Genomic DNA, 18,211 nt, shown 5'->3' on the forward strand with positions numbered 1-18,211 from the left:
AGCTTAATAAGCAGGCTACAGTGTACATGATAGACTGGCAGTACGCTCACCCAGCTTAATGAGTATTTGTACAGTGAACATTAAAGTAATCGATTGTTGGCGCGTTGGGTTTAAAAGTAATATTAATAGAACACATTGTGGTGGGGGTGTAGTGAAGAGTAGGAAAAACTTTGATGAATTTACCTCAGAGTGGCGTGGTGGGTGTCGAGGCCTAGTAGCGTGCAAAGCCTGCGGCCTCGCCTAAAATTGTCGGCTTGGAAGAGGCAGGGTACGGGTGGCGTGCCTTCCCCCCCCCCTCAGCGCTCCAACAATACTGTGTAATGGCTATTATTTAATTAAATACGGAGCTTATGAAAGTGGCGAAGGCGTGGCTAGCCGTTGGCAGGGGCAACCGCCGTCCAATGAAACTGCAGCCTTTGGCGAAGGCGTCGCTAGCCGTTGCCAGGTCCAATGAAAGCGGCGAAGGCGTGGCTAGCCGTTGCCAGGGGCAACCGTCGTCCAATGAAAGTGCGTATGGGCCGAAATCCACACACACACACACAGACAGACAGACATGAACGATTTTATATATATAGATGGAGCCGAACATTATCCTAAAATCAGGGCTATTAGACAGAAGGTATCTTACCTCATCCACTAGGTTACCACTGCCACAAAAGACCTGTGCTAGGAGATCAATCGATGATTGATTCATCCTCAAGACCGTAAAGACGCGGATTATGACATTAAGTGTTTTAATTACGCATGCACTTCATAAATAATGAAAACTGTTTGAACGAATTTTGTACTTTCCTATAAATTTCACAAGTTCAGCAAAATACTAAAATAAATGAATACTTAAAAAGATATATATTATTCATCTTCACACACAATCTTGATACTTATGTATTCTATCTGAAATCCTGTGAACTCTTTCCAGGAGTTTATTTTATTTTTTTAATTAAAAAAATATATTTTCCGAAGAAATTAAGAAAATTTATTTTACGAAACCACATCAAGGCCTTCCTTTTGGGAGGATGGGATACTGTTTATTGCCATGTTTTTATCAACAGTCTCAATGTTGCAGCATTCTAATCATAAATTATCCTTGCACCTTTTCTGCCATATGTTCACACTACTGGTATATATTTTTACGCCTGTTGTTACTGGCTAAGTTGTACATTTATTTCTCTTTAGCTTACTTTTTATTCAAATTGGTGCCTTGAAATAATGTCATGGGGTGCTTCTGAATAGACATATTGTCCATTCAGAACCACTCCCTGGAAGGAGATGACACATATCGACTTCTGAGATCCTTGCGAATTACTAATTGTATCCCACATCATGTATTACATAATTTCCCCACATTCCCTACGACAGAGACATTGTCATTAAATGCCAGTCAGCAGGTCTCATATCTTTAATTCTCATAGCTGGAATTTAGCAAAATTAAGTAAAAAACTAAATTTTATTCATTTCGTGCAGTCATTGGTGATTGAGCAGAGATCAACTCACCTAAACATAGGTGAGTTGAAACCCAACATTTGAACGTGGGATTTCAAGTGACTATGTGGTGTGATCTTTAAACCACCTATTTTTATCATTGTTAAAAAAAAAGGTTTTTGAACAGCTCATCCATACATTTGTAACTTACCTTGCATTTTACAGACCTCCCTCGCTAAAGAGAGATTTCCTAATTCACTGCTGGGTGAAAGCATCCTCATGCCATGTCAGTCATGGTTTTTTTTGTACCATACTTCACCAGTGAAACTGTTGTGACACAATTTGTTCTGGCATAAATACACGCCCTCTCTCTTTCCATGTATATGTATTGATTTTGTAATTGTTTTGTTTGTGTATTATTATTTAGTCTATTCTTACTTGTTGGCCACATCTGTCTTGTCTCTTCATTGCTCATTGCAGCGTGATATCTGCTGCGACACTCAGATGAAGGATGGGAGGCAGTGCCAAGACTGAGTTATAGATCACTCTCACTCGCCACTGATATTATCCCTATCCGGGAATCAAACTCAGATCATGCAGTGCACTAACCACTGCACTACTGACTAGTGAACTAGAACATGTTATAAACTCATTATTAGCTGCCATTAATGTATGTACGTTGAACTTCTTTCGCACCGTATATAGCCAACCGTGCTAGTCGGAGGTGAAGGGGGAAGGACAACACACTAAACACAAAAGCAGTTCTAAAAAAATAGTTTTCAATCTATATTCAAAAGTGCATAGCTCCAGTGGCTTCCGAATATCGCAAGTGCGTTCCAGACGGCCGCAGAAGCGTATCTGAAAGCGCGCGATGCAGTGACCGTCTTTGTTCGATGGCTCGCCAAAAGATGCTGCAAGGATGATCGGAGTCTGTTTGATGCTCATGGTTAAAGGCCCCCCCCCCCCAAGTCGTCACGATATCTCACGATCCTTTGACGGACGATTCCGCCAGCACTTGCTGAACCCGAGCTGAATTCATCACTCCATCTCCTCGGGTTGACCTATATATTCGAGGCATCAAAAACAAATCTAGAGTACAATATTTTACAATGATGTAATCAGCTATGCACAACCCATTGGCCACAAAGTATGCAAATGTTGTGTCTAAATCTATGACCCTACTACATATTAGAAAATTCTCCGTTAATGTTATGGCTCACTGCAGCAAGGTAAATGGCTGGAGTGTATGAAATTAGATTTCGTTTCTTTTTTATTAACAAATACCATGCATCGCGTTTTGCTTCGGCCAATACGATATTGGCCGACATGGATAAATAAGTAATAACTGTATATTCATTTTGGAGTATCCATGAAGCAAAATAAAATTGCCACAAAACAGAAGGCACCGTGAGAGCCTCCTCCCTCCCCACCCCCCCAAGGTTATCTCAACCACTTCCCTACTCCACGTCCCGCCCCCGGCTTCCTGCTGTTCCTGCAAAGGAGAGGATGAGGTTAATAACAATAACAATACTACTACTGTGCTCCAAAGGTTTAGGGCCATTCGTCCAAGTTAAGCCGAGGGCGCGCGGGTTTTTTTTTCCATTGAGAAATAAGGCAGCCCGCGCCATTTGACCGAATTTGAAACGTGCGGTACATTACTACAAACGTTAATATTCGGATAAAACCCTGTGGCTTTGTGAGCTAAAATATTGTCGTCTGTACGATGTATGTAAACTAATTCCTCTTATGATTGCATCTGACCTTTGTCAATTCGATGTTGGATAAAGGCCTACCCACCCCCCCCCCGCCCCCCATGCCGTGTTGGCCATGGGAATTGTTTGACCATACTTCACCACGCCGGTCAGTGCAGATTGGTGAAAGTGGGGGGGGGGGGGGGGGTGAGAAGCCCAGAACCGGTTCAGACATCACTCGGAGACGATGTTAGCCCGGACCCAGAGGTCGCAAACTGGTTTTGATTCCTTACCCGTACCCGTACCCGGCCGCACCAGGGTCGCAAATGGGTACCCGTACCCTACCCGAAATGAGTGACAATGAGTGACAACAGTTACTCACCAGTGACTCACGGCCTACCCGTACCCGTACCCGGCCGCACCAGGGTCGCAAACGGCTACCCGTACCCGGCCGGGTACGGGTAGCCGGGTATCGGGTAGGGTACGGGTATCGGGTACCCGGTTGCGACCTCTGCCCGGACCCCGGGTTCATACCGCAGTGTGTCAACCACTGTGCTGTCGCTCCTCTTTTTTTCCGTTTTAATATACAGTATCGCCTTTTATCACCCGACGTGTAGAACATTGCGTTAAATATCTACGTATATAATTATATAAAACGTGTGCCAGATATTGGCGTGCATCAGTTCTTAGAAGTTATGTTGTTTCGTGTTGGTGCAGACACTTGCTGAGCACATTCCCAGCAGTGTACCTCTCTAATTTCGCCACATTGGGGGCGACATGTGAACTGGTACGCAGGAGGTCGTTGGTTTCAATCCCGACCCTCATTAATGTACATTCGGAGTTTGCGTTTTCTCCCTGTGGTCAGGTAGATTTTACTTCGGGTTCTCCAGTTTTTCTCTCCACATCTAGAAAAATGCGTTCAGAGTATTTGGCTGCTATAAATTGCCACATGATAAGCCACTTTATTGAGATGTGATTTGTGACCAGGTCGCTTTCTGAAAAAGAGCTGTATAGTTCAGTAAGCCTTATCTAATAAAAATAGTAAAATAGTAGTAATTGCGTTATTTCAGCAGCTTTCGAAATCTGCATTCGTATCCTCTTTCAGTGTGGAGAAAATGTGAAGATATTTTTGTTTTCAAATTGGAAACCAACGAATACGCCGCAATGTAGGTATACATTTCAAACGTTGGCTGCCAGGCCTCAGAGCGCAGTAAAAGCGACAGAGACGGACCCGAAATGGAAAACAACAAGTTATATTGAATCGTACATCAAATTTTATTCCACGCATGTTGTGTTGTACGACACGGAACACACAAATGTTTTTGACCAACAGACAACATTAAACAAGTTGCAAATTCAAGAAACCTGTAAACGAATATATTGGTGTTTTTCAAGTATATAAGACATACATAGCTTCAGAGTTGTCGAAGCCTTCATACCCTAATGCGTGTTGCAGGGTTTTCTTTATGGAAGAGGTCACATTGCTCTCAGCTCACATAAAAGCCTCACCTGTGGACAATTATTACAGTAACACGTGTTATTTACAATGAAACCAGACTCGTAATGCCACTGTGACACCCACTGTGGAAATATCGTTAGAATTGACACCGTGGGATCGGTCAGCGTTGCAACTTTGCCAAACGGATGCAAATCCAAGCGTCTTCAATTTTGACCGTCTTTGGAACATCTATAGATAGCGATCCGACAGCTTTTGAAGGGCGACAATTGTAAAAAAAAAATTACTATCAGTTAATCCAGTGCTAAGTAGTACTAAAACACACGCGCGCACACACACACATAATATACACACACACATTTACACATATAGGCATATGTTATATAAATTATTCGGGTGCGATTTTCTTTTCGTGACGATCAAAACATTCCGAATGAGTTACTTTCATAAGTTAAATCTCCACTCGTGTCCAGTTACAGCCCCATGCTGGATTCTTAGATTTTTTTTTCTACGACTCGGCTGGAGATTATACAACCTGAGCAAACGTGTATGACTGACAATACCAAACTAGAGTACACAATGACACATTTACAGTGTTTATGCATTCCAGAGTATTGCTTTAATACTCGCCCGGAGTGACCGAGCCCCACCACGACAAAGGGGGGGGGGGGGAGGGGTGGTAAAAGACTGGAGTTTAAAGCAACACAAACAAATTACGGTACCCTTATAGTAAACAACAACAACAACTGTATTGCTATGGGGAACCTATTGTTATCTCCGATTGAAACAATACAAGTCAATCGGTAAGGTCGATTGCATTCGAATACGTCCGCACACACGAACTTCGGACATGCGGTGCGCACTTGTAAATCGTGCTTCTTTTTCCGTACGTGTTTAAATGTCCAGTAGCTTATACACCGTGTACGCTTTTAAGTGCACGTTCGACGAGCAGTTCTTTTCGTGTGTCCATTTTTAACACTCCATTCTCGTATTGCTGACATACTGTAACATAAATATATTGCACTATTAAAAGAAAAAAAAAATCTGATCGGCAGTTATTGCATCCGCACTGGGTGTGCTGTTACTTATTGTATTTTACGACCAGTGCAGCTCTGCGAGGCGTATAGCGTCCGTAAATCTTGCGCAGCGGATGACCTTAACGCGAAACAGTTTCTTTCCTGCCGGTCACCGCCGCCGCGTGCGCTCGCTAGCACGGAGACGAGGCGGAGAGCGGCTTCGCGAAACCGATGGCGTCGGCGCTCTTCAGCGAGGGCTGGCTCGGGAAACTGAACGCCTGCAACGGGGCGGCGCCTTTGGCGGCGACCGCGCCGTGGCCGGGCCCCGGGTCCCTCACGCCGTCCTCGGCGGGCTCGGCCCGCTGGAGGGAGGGCACCGGCGAGCGGGAGCCCGGATCGCCGGCGACACAATCGTCGGTCGCGGGCGCCGCGGCGAGCGGTTGGGTGGCGTCGGGCGCTGGCAGGGCGCAACAGGGGCTCCGCACGGCCGCCTGCTGCTGCTGCTGTTGCTGGATCTGCACCTCGAAGCTCTGCAACTGGCCCAGAAAGTTGAAGTTGGGCGATATGACGCTGCGCCGCTGGCGCACGAACTCGAAGGCCTCGTCGAGGCGGAGCCGCCGGGTCTTCATCAGGTATGCGAGGCAGATGGTGGCGGAGCGCGACACGCCCGCGTGGCAGTGCACGAAGACGCGGCCGCCGCCTCGTCGCGTTGAGTCTGGGCAAACAAACGAACGGACGGAGAGGTTACGGAAAAGGCGACCTCTTGTTGGTGGGGAAAGCAAGGCGCCAGTCGGCAGGCGTGGCCCTCCCACGGCTGCAGCAGCAGTGCAACAACAACAACAAAAAAGGTGGCCGGGCTGGTAGTGACTGGTTGGTGTGGTCATGCCACATTTGCTACATTTAGTCATTCCCGACGTTGCATTCTTTGAAATGTCAACTCTAAAATGGCAAACACGCTGCCTTGTTGTTGGTCCAACTGCACCTTTATTTCGTGTAAGCTGTGCATGTATGCAACCATCAAATACAGCAGCATGAATTCAACTGATGAATACAGCAAACTATTTAGGTTATCGTTATGGACATAACAGATGCTATTCAGGACCGGCCAAGGTGGTATTTTTGTGTGGTAGACACAGCCCTTGTAAAAAAAAAAACTCATTAGATGACATTGGACATCCGTGAAAAAGAGCTTCATAGCTCATCAGATTCCTGCAGGATAAATACGGATTCTGATTCTGTGTGAAATGATGGCTCACCGATGAAGTCTATAGCCTCCAGGAACCAGGCCCCGATGTCTGCCTTGTGGTTGTCCTCCACGGGGATGGACTTGTAGGTGAACAGGCCCTCGAAGTGGTTGGGTAGGTCGGCCGAGACGTTGAGGAGCGCCGTGATGCCGATGTCGTCAAGGAGCTCCCGGCGGGACGCGTGGTACGCGCTGCCCAGGTAGAGGAAGGGGAGGATCTCTACTGGACCGCCCTGCATGAGACAACAACAACATTGGCATCAATAAAAATAACAACAATAATATTTGCAACGGGTTAAGGTTACAGCCCTGCAATTGTTTTCTCATGCCCATGCCGGCTCAAGGGCTTGAGAGAGATCCTCAGAGAGGGTATCTTGGCCTACTCTTCCATTGGAAGAGGTGGGAGTACACAAGCTTGACCCAGATCGCACGTGACCTGCCGATCGACGAACTGTGGCGTACCCATTTTATAACGACCACTGTCCATAATTTAAAATTCCACATCAAGAGACTGAATTATCACGAGTGAATCACATTCTCATGGGTATTATGTGTGGGAGGGAAGCAGCATAACCCATGCACAAGAGTGAATAGCACTCAAAGCGTTGCACAGACGGATACAGCAAAATGCCCTGTTACTGACATTTTCACATTTGGAAGTTTAAAAAAAATGTGTAACAAACTAACCCTGATCTCCAAAGCGCAGAATTACAAGCATACTTGGCTTGGCATTTCAACATGTTTACACGCAGGTGAGGTCAAGCCGTCAGTGTGCTTTTGAACAAAGCGAGGATAAAATGTGACGTAAGTGGACTTTGTTACAATGCCGGTGACATGGTTTTCTATTCCTGGCAGAGAACACCAAAGGAAAGTGGTGTTTGAATGTGGTTTAGGTCCCCCTTAAGATTCCCTCAGCCTAAAATTAGTTGAACACATGACACGTGTATCAGGAAGAAAATTCAGTCGGGCATAGTGCTTGGCCACAACTACCAAACATAAATTTTGCAGTGCCTGCATGCTAACCGTACTTTCTTCAACAATAAGACCACACGTGGTATTCCTCAGTGTGTTAACGTCAAAAGGCCACCACACCTTGCCATAAATTCCTACGAGAGCATCCCGTAGTTGTAAAGTCAACACTCAAAATTTGAGGTATGCTCTTACTGTATCTCAACCACGTGGCCCTTGGTCATCCTCTTGTTCACCAACCTCTGTAGGGCACTCCCAAACCATGCCCGAATAACCTGCCCTCCTTCATTCCACTACATCCTACAACCTCTTTGTCCGACACTTTCTCATCCCCATGTCCGGTTAAGAACCTCTAAGTTGCTCACCTTTTCATTCCTTGAAAATTCCTAACAACCTTCCCATATAACCTGTATTTGTATGACGGAGCTTTATTTATGTATGCATAACTTCTTTCACACCATACGTAGTCAACCGTTCTAAATCGGAGTTGTGAGTTAATAGTTTGCTTATGAAGCAACACTAAGGCCCCATGTAGCACAATGTAAGGCAGTAAGCTTTGTTATGGGCAGCAGATGGCAGTGCAAAAAAAATACATTGTGCCCATGACCCCGCACGGCACGGGGAGGCTCTCATCCAGCAGTGGATTTACAAAGGGGGCTCTGCACGTGCACGCACAAGACGGTTTACCTATTCGCCTGCCTTTAGGTAAGGCGGGGGGGGAGGGAGTTTCTCTCGCTGTGTGTACAAGCGGATGGGCATTGGTACGCTGGCTGGCAGCGTGGCAGGTGTAGATTTGCGTGCGGAGCTCGAGGCTATCATCCAGTGGTGGGATTGACAAAGTTGCCCCCCCCGTGGCATGTGCCTGTCCATGCGAGCCGAAGAGATATGCACCTGGTCGTAGGTTGGGGTTCCCGCTGTGTGCAAGCGGATGGGCACTGGTGGCAGCAGGGCAGGTGGAGTGGTCTTGCACGGGGAGGTCAAGGCAGAGTCCAGGCACAGCTCGGAGAAATCGCGGTGGAACTTCTCATATCCTCCTGGGGAGAAGAGAAGAAAATATAATATAATCACGCTGGTGAGCTGGGGATGATGAGAGAGAAAAAACAAACAAGTCGTAAAGCATTGCGCACAGCAGCTGTGAAGGCACAGCGACTGTAGGAGGCGCTTGCCAACCTGGCCTGCACAGGTGCCACCGATAGGCAATTTGTATTTTCTTGGCCACGCTGCAAGATTCACCCCCCACCACCACCACCCCCTCGAGAAGACTCCCTCGCTCGACTACCGTATTCTCTGGAATATTAGACGCATTTCCACCCTCCCTCCCTGCCTGCCAGTATTGTAGATCAACACATGGTGCGTCTTTTAATCCGTTAGTTGTGTGTTTATGTGCATCACCAGATTTCAATAACTATATTGACAACGGGCGCAAGTTTGAGGGTGCATCTTACTTTCCGACGGCGGGTCTTACAATGTAGCAATTCGCTGTCGTGTGTTAATTAATTAGGCTGTATAGGTATATATTTGTTACATGCATACATTTTATGTTACATGCATAAATATATACCTATACACACGTGCACGCGACGCATGGGCAGGCGAGAGCCCATTCGAGAGGAGGCAAGGGTCTTTTGTTATGCAATAGACGAGGAATTTTATGAATTGACGAAAATGGTGTGTGGTCTGGCGTCAAATAGTAGTGTACCCAAAATAAGTCGGACCCATTCCAATTTTTTTTATGCAGTGTTGTTTATGGTGTAATAGTAGTAGTAGCATAGCAATCTCTGCCGATGCTTAGGGCTCTTTTGTTTTGGTTTAAAATGTAACAAGGTCGCCCCAGTGGAAGAACGTGAATGCGTTGCACGTTAACGCGTTCTCTCATTCACAAGATCGGCGTGCTCGGTTCTGTCACGCGCACGCCGCCGACTGCGCATTTGGTCGGTGAGCAAACCCCTTGTGCGCGTGACGATAACCAACATTATTTGGCTTTGGTGCGCCGCTCCTTTTGGGGTGTTTGTTTTTCTAGTCTTTCACAAACAACGCGACGAATCCAATTAATGTTACCGGCGTTCGGGGATGTAGTCCTCGATCCACGGCCGCGAGCTCGTGCACGCGTGTAAGTAAGCGTACTCTTTTTGCAAGGCGTGTGTATACACAGTGTCCAATGGGGTTTTGTTGTGATTCTTGCTTCTGGTCGGAACTGTGTTCAATGACACCTAGACCAGCTTCGGGGTTATTATGAATGGTAAGCTATTGTTTGCCCAATTAACATAGTTCAAATCAACTTTTCAAAGGGATTTGCGCAGAACCATTGTAATGCGTTTAATTTCGAGTAATAATGATTGTGGCTTAATGATTCGCGTAAATTTAGGATTCATCGGTTAAATTGAAAAGTCACTGAAAACAACGTTGAACCCGTGTCAAATCGCACTTTGACCCCCGGTTATATAGCTTCCACTGTCAACACGTCGAGGTCAAATTTGAATATAAAAAGTCAAGCGTGCAGGTTATAATCTTACTATCACGCGTGTTTGTTTACAATGTATAGGGTTGTATAACGTTGTATACACGCTAACCATCGTCAATATTAACGTAAAAAATATAAACGTTCAACGTACTGTAGTGTGATATATCATTTCCGTGAATAGGTCTTAAGAGTAAATATGACATCATTTTAATCCTGTAGAGAGTACGGATTGTGGACATAGTCTAAAATTACTATAAATGACTTCACCACACACACACATTGTAAACACGAACGAAATGATGATGCTGAATCTGGGACCAGCAGGTGACACGAATGTTAATCCAGACACAAACCAGACATTCCACTTGTACGTACCACCGACAGTGACATCACCCCAATGGTTACACTCACACATTCCTTTGTTTGGCATTTACAAGTAGCACCCTGCGATAACCCTTGTACAATTCGTGGGATATAACATAATCCACATGTACTCTTCATACAGAGTGAAACTGGTAGTAATAAACTAGTGTAACCTCAACCAGAAATTTGCATCTGCTCTCTTTAAAACGCACGTCGCTACAAAAATAAAGTGTCAGCGTTCGTCAGTAAAATGCTGGATAAAGGCTCCCCCCCCCCAACCCCACGTATAGTTTTGACTATACTTCACCATGCTGGTCAGTGCAGAATGGTGAAGATGGGGCCGCACAGGACCGCTTTAGGTGCCACTTAGTCGCCACCGAGGTTGGCTGCGGCCCGCGAAACAACCCCAGATGGTCCGTGCTCCGATAACGCAGTGCGATAACCACTACCTGCAACGCCACTCATCCTGGACAGACTAATATCCCTCCATACACGCATCAGACATTGTATATCCGCTGCTGGATGGACCGTCTCCCTGCGGCGTTGCCTCCAAACCATCTCTTAACGACAAAACGCCACCCGACCTCATCTCTCCATCTCCGGGACACACCAGAGAATGACCAATGATGGACAAGCCTCGTGACGGAATGTCAACCAAGAAGACCGATAACGCGTCCGGGGCGACGGCCACATGGATAGATTTTAATCAGACAATACGGACAACCCCAGTCCCTTTTGTTGCCAGCCCCAAAGCACACACACAGACCGTGCGGGTCGTGGGAGATGCTTGACCATGCTTCATCACCGCCGTTTCAGCGCGGGTTTGGCGAAAACGTGTCACTCGCCACTGACGTTAGCAAACGAACCCGTCAGTCAGTACGGTCACCCACGTGCGCGTGTTGGTGCGCGTGTAAGAAGTGTTGATAACGACGTGCTCGCTTACAGCAATTGCCCCGACAGTCTGTTAAGGCTGTGTGAGTAGGAGGTGGAGGTGGTGGAGGTGAGAGATCTTTGTCTTTTTGGCCGAGAGCTCACCTCTCAGAAAGTACACCGGGGTCCCCCGGGTCTCCCTGCCCAGCGCCAAAGCCACCATGGCTACGGTGCTGTCCGCTCGCAGGGCGGACATCTCTCGCGTCCTCTCGTCCACCAGCACCACGGCCGCGTAGAGCCCGGCCAGGAGCCGTGCCCTCGCCTCCGTGCTGGGCAGCAGCTGGGCTAGGGGCAGCGTCCACGTCGTGGCCACAGACTCGGCCGCCTGCCCCTCCGCCTGCCCCGCAGAGGTGGCCACGTTGGTGGCACGGATGCCCCTTCTGCGGCGGCGTAGGAGGATGGGGTTGGTGTGCACGTTGAGAGAGCCTCGTACATGGGAGGCGCTGTACGCCAGGAACGAGCGGCAGTCCAGCAGCAGATACCTGCTGTTCACAAGAGGCGACGACGGTGGTGGTGGTGATAGGGATGGTGATGATGGTTGCGGCGGCGATGTCATCGATGCTGCTGCTGCGCTGCTGGTGGTGGTGGTGCCAGTGGAGGTGGTGATGATGATGTTGTTGGCACTGCTGCTGGTGGTGCTGTTATTGTTGTTGTTGTTGCTGCTGGCGCTGTTGTTGGCGGTGTTGATCGCAGCCGATGGACTGGACACGTCCTTTTCCCTGCTCTCCCCGTCTCTCTCGCGCAGAAGCAGCTTGCGTATCACGTAGCAGTCGATGGGCTGCGGTGGTTCAACGGGGCTCCATTCCGTCTCGAACACATCCATGATCACCATCGCTGCTGCGAGCCGGTGGGTTGGTGGGTGGTGTCAACGGGGGCAGGAACGAACTAACGTGATGATGTTGCTGCTGCTTGTTGCCTGTGGTTGTTGTTGTTGTTATTGTCGTTCAAATGGACGGAGCCTTAACCGAGAAAGGGGACAAGCCCATGTGCCAAGCGAGACACGCCGGGACAATTCGGCTCAGTCACACGCGGTCCCCCCCCCCACACATGGCGTGGCAGAGATACGCGTCTCTTGCGCTCTGTCACAACCCGCTCCCCGCCGCCGCAGCTGTCGGGCTCACACCACACCGCACCGCACCGCGTGAGTGCGAGCGAGCGAGTGAGCGAGCGTGCGTCTGTGTTGTGTGCTTCTCTCTCTTGAATCATTTCCTGCGTCTCATTTATAACCATTCTTCTCAATGAACCGACGTCACCACCCATATAAGGATTAAGGGCGTTACGTCACCCCCCCTCCCCTCCCCCAACTCTCCCCCCCCCCACCCCTACGGGCTGCCCCCGCCCCGCTCTCACCGCACCGCACGCCCCGTCACCCCCCACGCCTCCCCAACAAAGACAAAGGTCCCCCGTACAGCCTGCGCAGGCTGGTGGGGCAAGTGCCGTCAGCGAGCACATATGTTGGCCGGCACTGCACATCCGGATGGCCAGGACCACGCAACGACCGCCTTTGTTTCTTCCCGAGTGGCGATGTTTACTACACAGCTACTCATTTGAGGCTGAGTCGACCTAGGGGAGGCCCCGGCACCGGTTCAGATAATCGTCACCGGTGTTGGCCGTGAGCGGGAATCCAACCTGAGTCGGCAGGTTCGTAGCGGGAATCGAACCCCGGGTCGCTGGGTTCGTAGCGAACCAGCAGCAACCCATCCACCCAGCACCACCATCATCACAAACACAGTGCAAACAGCGCTCCATTCTCTCTCCACGTATACGGGAAATATTGCATTAGTACATCAGCCGATTGGCTTTCCCGACCAACAACTTGGTCTCATCAGCAGTGTCAGGCTTGTAAATTAACTACGACACAAAGCTATATACATTTAGTGGATTATTCAAATAGGCACACAATATTCAAATTGATAGTTTTCGAAAGTCGATAGGACGAATGCAAAAAAAAAATATTCCTCACACTACGATACGATCGAAACAATATCGACTTCCTTCCTATGTTTACAATGTATTTATGTAAAAGCATTCGATACGAACCTGCGTTGACCAGCGTGGTGAAGTATGGTCAAATAGCCCTCCAGGACCGGCGCGCGGAGTGAGCCCTTTCATCCAGTAGCGGATTTACAAAGGGGCCGCATGCTAATTTATAAGAACTGTAAATAAACTACAAGCGATAGTCCACATCATCGTTGAACAGCCATAAACCAGGACACGATTTAAAATCAACAACGAACTGATCAACCTCATCACACGACGTGAGTAGTGGCCGCAAATACGAAACAATTGCACATTTGGGAAACCAGTGGGTTGCTAAACTAGAACACATTTTGATTATAAACTCCGAGTTTTTGTTCCTCCTTCTTATGGGAAACCCAAAAGCAAAGAGTATTGGAAATCGGCTGTTAGCGAGCGCCTATTAAGGCCCGGCTGGTGTACCCCCCCCTTCCCGACCGTATTTGTTTCCCTTGTTTTACACCGCGCCCGGTAGTCATTTATGGCCAAGTCGACCTAAGGGAGGATCAGTACATACAGCTTGAGAAACTGGACATCTGTAAAAAAGTACTGGACGTCGGTGAAAAAAAGCTTCACAGCTCATCGGATTTCTCGAGTCTCGTTAAATATTCTGATTCCGAGAAAGCACTTGCAACTTTATTTTAGCCGTGGTCGGGGAATCGATTTCGATACACCGGGTTCGGAGCGCAGTGCGCTAACCACAACACTACCACTCCCCACAAAAACACGCACACGTATACTGACTGTATACACACACACACAAACAAGCCGCTGTGTCAGCTCTGCTTAAAGCGTTGTCCCCACCCGGACAATAACAATGTCACGCTCCAAAGTGCTGTACATTGCCTATAATAAAGATGCCCTTTATTTATCTAGGAAGGTCTTACTGGGTCTCAAGACTTTCAGGAGGGTCGCATCTGCAGCATTTGGTTTTGTTGGCCAATCTAATCAATGATTGGGTTGTATATAAATGCTACGGACGCACTATAGCCCACACAAAACCAGCCTTCTTGAATTCAGCTCGTTGCCTTATTATATCGTCAATGCCTTGCACAGAGGTCGTCTCCAGCTTCCTCTACTGGAAGCCATTCCGCTACCAGTGGCGTCAGCAACTCCATGGCTGCGTCTTCACTGCCTTTCATAGCCAACGCACCATGCTCCTGTTATTATTATATATTACGCGTATTAATAACGGAGTGATCGCCAGTGAATATTAAGTCACGGGTGACTTTTAAAGCGATATCGTGGCCCCTAAGCGGTATTAAAGCCGAGCCGAAGGGACTATATTTCTTAATTTCTGTTATAAATTTAATTTTCACCCCTCCCTCCCTCCCGCCCGCCGCTCCCCAACCCCATATCCACGTGGATCTGGCCCCTGACAAGGACAGGAAACCCACCACACCCCCCACCACCGCCGAGCCACGGAGGCCCTCCCTCTGCCTCCTGCCACACAACCTCGGGAGTGCCGACTCGAGCTCCATACATGGGCATCGCATCCGGCTCGCATGTGCGGGGACTCGGACGGGAGCAGATTTAGTGCGGAATTATCGACACGTCGACACAATCGCGGACCCTAAATCCGCATTAGTATTAATTCGCTTAGACGGTTTATGCACAACACAATGGCTATGTGGGGCAATTAAGAAAAACAATATACAGTGTATAAGGCGCGCTTTGATGTGTTCTCTGTCCCAAGAGAGCACACATGTCGAGTTAATTTATTGCGGCCAGGCTAATTAAAGCCCTTAGTACATACATAATACTATATGCACATTCTAGATTTGAAGTTTTCGTGACTGCAAGGATTCATACTCTTTGTTTTTTTCGGTAAAGTCACGTAGGTAAAATTTTTAATTAAAATAAATTAACTCACGACGTTTCGGAAGCAACACAATCATCCTCCGTCATCAGGTGTAACTGCTCCAGTAAAATTGCTGTAGCGTATGAATGATACGTACATGTTAAGCCACCTCTTTGTCAAACCACTGCTAGATTAAGGCCACTCTCACGACGTGCATGCGGTAGGCAATGATTTGTCCTCATGCTGGTCAACGCGGGTTGCTGAAGGCGAGGGAGCATATAAGTAGAGTACAACAACTGCCGTTGCTCCACAGCCCTCCAGTGACGACCGAATTGCACAGGTACACATGGCGTGTATCAGCTTCCGAGATCTAACGAGATCGTGTTCATTCCTGATGAATTGGTCATAGGCATTCAGTCTATACTGTATGTACACTAACACGTGCAGCACATATACAATACACATTCACTGCAGTAGCTTTGCCATGGTGCGTACATGCAGCAATGAAATAGTAGCTGCAATTTCACTGTTGCCTACTACCATCAGACAACCATATGTCCTATGAAGAAGGGACATTGCCCGAAACGTCAGCCGTTATATATTTTTGCCCTTTTAAAGCAGTGGTTTTTGTTGTTTGATATATATGCGGTAGATATCGTCGGATTTCGGAACCTTAAGTAGGACTGACCGGCTGCTGGTTAGGACTCGGATCGGTGACCCAGCAGGACTTGCCAGGTGTTGCAGTGTGTGAGCGGGGGGTGTTTGATCGTGACCCCCCCCGACCCCCACGTAATGCCTGGTGGATTTTCTCCAAGTTGTGCTGTTTGATCCCCACACGAAGCAGCACATCCGTGAATAGAATTACGGCAGGCCTCACATCCAGGCGCAGCGCCCTCCTGGAAACTAGTCTTGGGACTCGGCGATAATTCCTGTGTAAGCAGGAGACCTTTACAAATATATAAACAAATTGTAACCCAATTTAGTGCTGTTATCTCGTTTAATCGTGCATTATTAATTCGTACGAGTGATTTATAATTCATATTTATACACGTGGGGATGGAGCGGTGGCGCAAGTGGTTAGCGCACTGCGCTGTGAACCCGGCCACTTGAATTGATGCATGGCCAATGCTAACATCAGTGGCGGAGTGATATCAGAAGCGATCCTCGGGTCTCCTCGTCCCCAAGCCGCACTGAACAAATAAACAAATACGCCTGACTGAACCACGCGTGTTGAAGAAGCACAGTCGTCAAACAATGACTACCAACAGAGTAGCGAGGCCTCCATTCAGCGGCAGGTTAAACCAAGAGCTATAAACCGTTGACATTATCGAAGAAACACAAATATAGGTTCAGGGTTTTTTTTGTAAGCAAGGCACTGACAATAAAAACACACACAAACATTTACAATAATAAAGGACGTTTAAAGAGTCCTAAAATGTTTGCGAGCAAGCATTGTTCTTCAATAACGACCACCACCACCCCCCGTGTAGCCTGTAAGAGACTGTTGTGGCAAGTGCTGTTAGCGAGCACCTATGAAGGCCGGCACGGCCCACGAAGCGGTGGGTGGCCAACACCACGCCCGGCCGCCTTTGTCTCCCTAGTGGCGATGTTTACACAGCGCACCGAGTACTCATTTGAGGCCGAATCGGCTTCGGGGAGGCACAGGAACGGTTCAGATAATCGTCTCTGGTGTTGGCCCGTGAGCGGGAATCGAACTCGGGTTTCGTCGGGTTCGTAGCGCTCAATAACGACACACGCACACACCTGTATAGATGGCTACTCGTTTCTAAGCCTTTGAAATGTTTTTTGTTGAAGTCATTCAGAAATTTGACATCCATGACTAAAAGCTAACCAAGTCCGCATATTTTTTCCAAGAGATAATAACAGGGTTGAAATGAGTACAGCAAAATAGGAAACAAATTGCAATGCACAAAGAGCATTTTTTTATTTACACATATTGAACATTAACTAAGAATCCTAACTTGATATTTTACAAACTTACCGCATTTAAATAGGCCTATCCATATTATAACTCTCTACTTACCAATAATTACAGTTAAAATGAATTTAACTACTGTATAATAAAAGCAGTGCGCTGTCATATAAACCTACGTATTTATAAGTTATTGTAAATATTATTCATACGATACGCATCAACTAACGTGGTTCCTTCCTCTTTCTGAATTACACATTACATTTCTTCAACTCGGGTTTCCCGAACTCCATGCCTCTTGACTCACCACGGTATGCCTTTCCATATTTACCAGTTGTAATCATACGTGAGTTACGAGTTACATGGTGAAACATTCCTGAATCAGCGTTCTCTTCGTTATGTGGCACACAAAGACAAAGATCCCCTGTATAGTCATAACAGACTGTTGGGCTAAGTGCTATTAGCGAGCACCTATGAAGGCCGGCACGACACACGGAAGGGGTGGGTGACCAATACCAGGCCCGGCCGCTTTTGTCTTCCCAGTGCTGATATTTACACATTGCGCCAGGTATTCATTTCAGGCTGAGTCGACTTATGGGAAGCCCAGGACGGGTTGGAATATTCTTGTGATGGATGGCGAGCGGGAATCGAATGCGGGTCGGCGGGTTCGTAGCGCAGCGCGCTAATCACTGCGCTACCACTCCCCACATGTGGCACACAAAGACAAAGACCCCCTGTATAGCCTTAACAGACTGTAGGGGCAAGTGCTGTTAGCGAGCACCTATAAAGGCCGGAACGGTACACGAGGTGGTGGCCAGCACCACGCCCGACCGCCTTTGTCTCCCCAGTGGCGATGTTTAAACACCGCACCAGGTACTCATTTAAGGCTGAGTCGACCTAGGGGAGGCCC

The 18,211-nt window shown here is 47.8% G+C and overlaps 1 protein-coding gene across 1 annotated transcript; it reads right to left on the reverse strand.

Annotated features, from left to right (window-relative positions):
• Positions 1-4,359: 4,359 nt before the first annotated feature.
• On the reverse strand, positions 4,360-12,729 carry LOC133345571 (dual specificity protein phosphatase 1-like). The gene is made up of 4 exons (XM_061556472.1): positions 11,657-12,729; positions 8,689-8,831; positions 6,842-7,061; positions 4,360-6,300 (listed from the first exon to the last, which is right to left on the reverse strand). Exons 1-4 carry the CDS (start codon positions 12,381-12,383, stop codon positions 5,777-5,779), a joined length of 1,614 nt encoding a protein of 537 aa, XP_061412456.1. The 5' UTR covers positions 12,384-12,729; the 3' UTR covers positions 4,360-5,776.
• Positions 12,730-18,211: the final 5,482 nt, after the last annotated feature.

Source organism: Lethenteron reissneri, chromosome 22 (genome assembly GCF_015708825.2).
Source record: "Lethenteron reissneri isolate LAM-NWPU_2019-01 chromosome 22, ASM1570882v1, whole genome shotgun sequence".
NCBI classification, from domain to species: domain Eukaryota; kingdom Metazoa; phylum Chordata; class Hyperoartia; order Petromyzontiformes; family Petromyzontidae; genus Lethenteron; species Lethenteron reissneri.

Excerpts from the sequence above, each read along its gene's own strand:
- LOC133345571 (XM_061556472.1), bottom strand. The coding sequence starts at position 12,383 with ATGGTGATCATGGATGTGTTCGAGACGGAATGGAGCCCCGTTGAACCA. Across the intron at positions 8,832-11,656 it reads CCCGGTGTACTTTCTGAGAG|GAGGATATGAGAAGTTCCAC; the intron begins GTGAGCTCTCGG and ends TCTTCTCCCCAG. Across the intron at positions 6,301-6,841 it reads GGAGGCTATAGACTTCATCG|ACTCAACGCGACGAGGCGGC; the intron begins GTGAGCCATCAT and ends TTGTTTGCCCAG.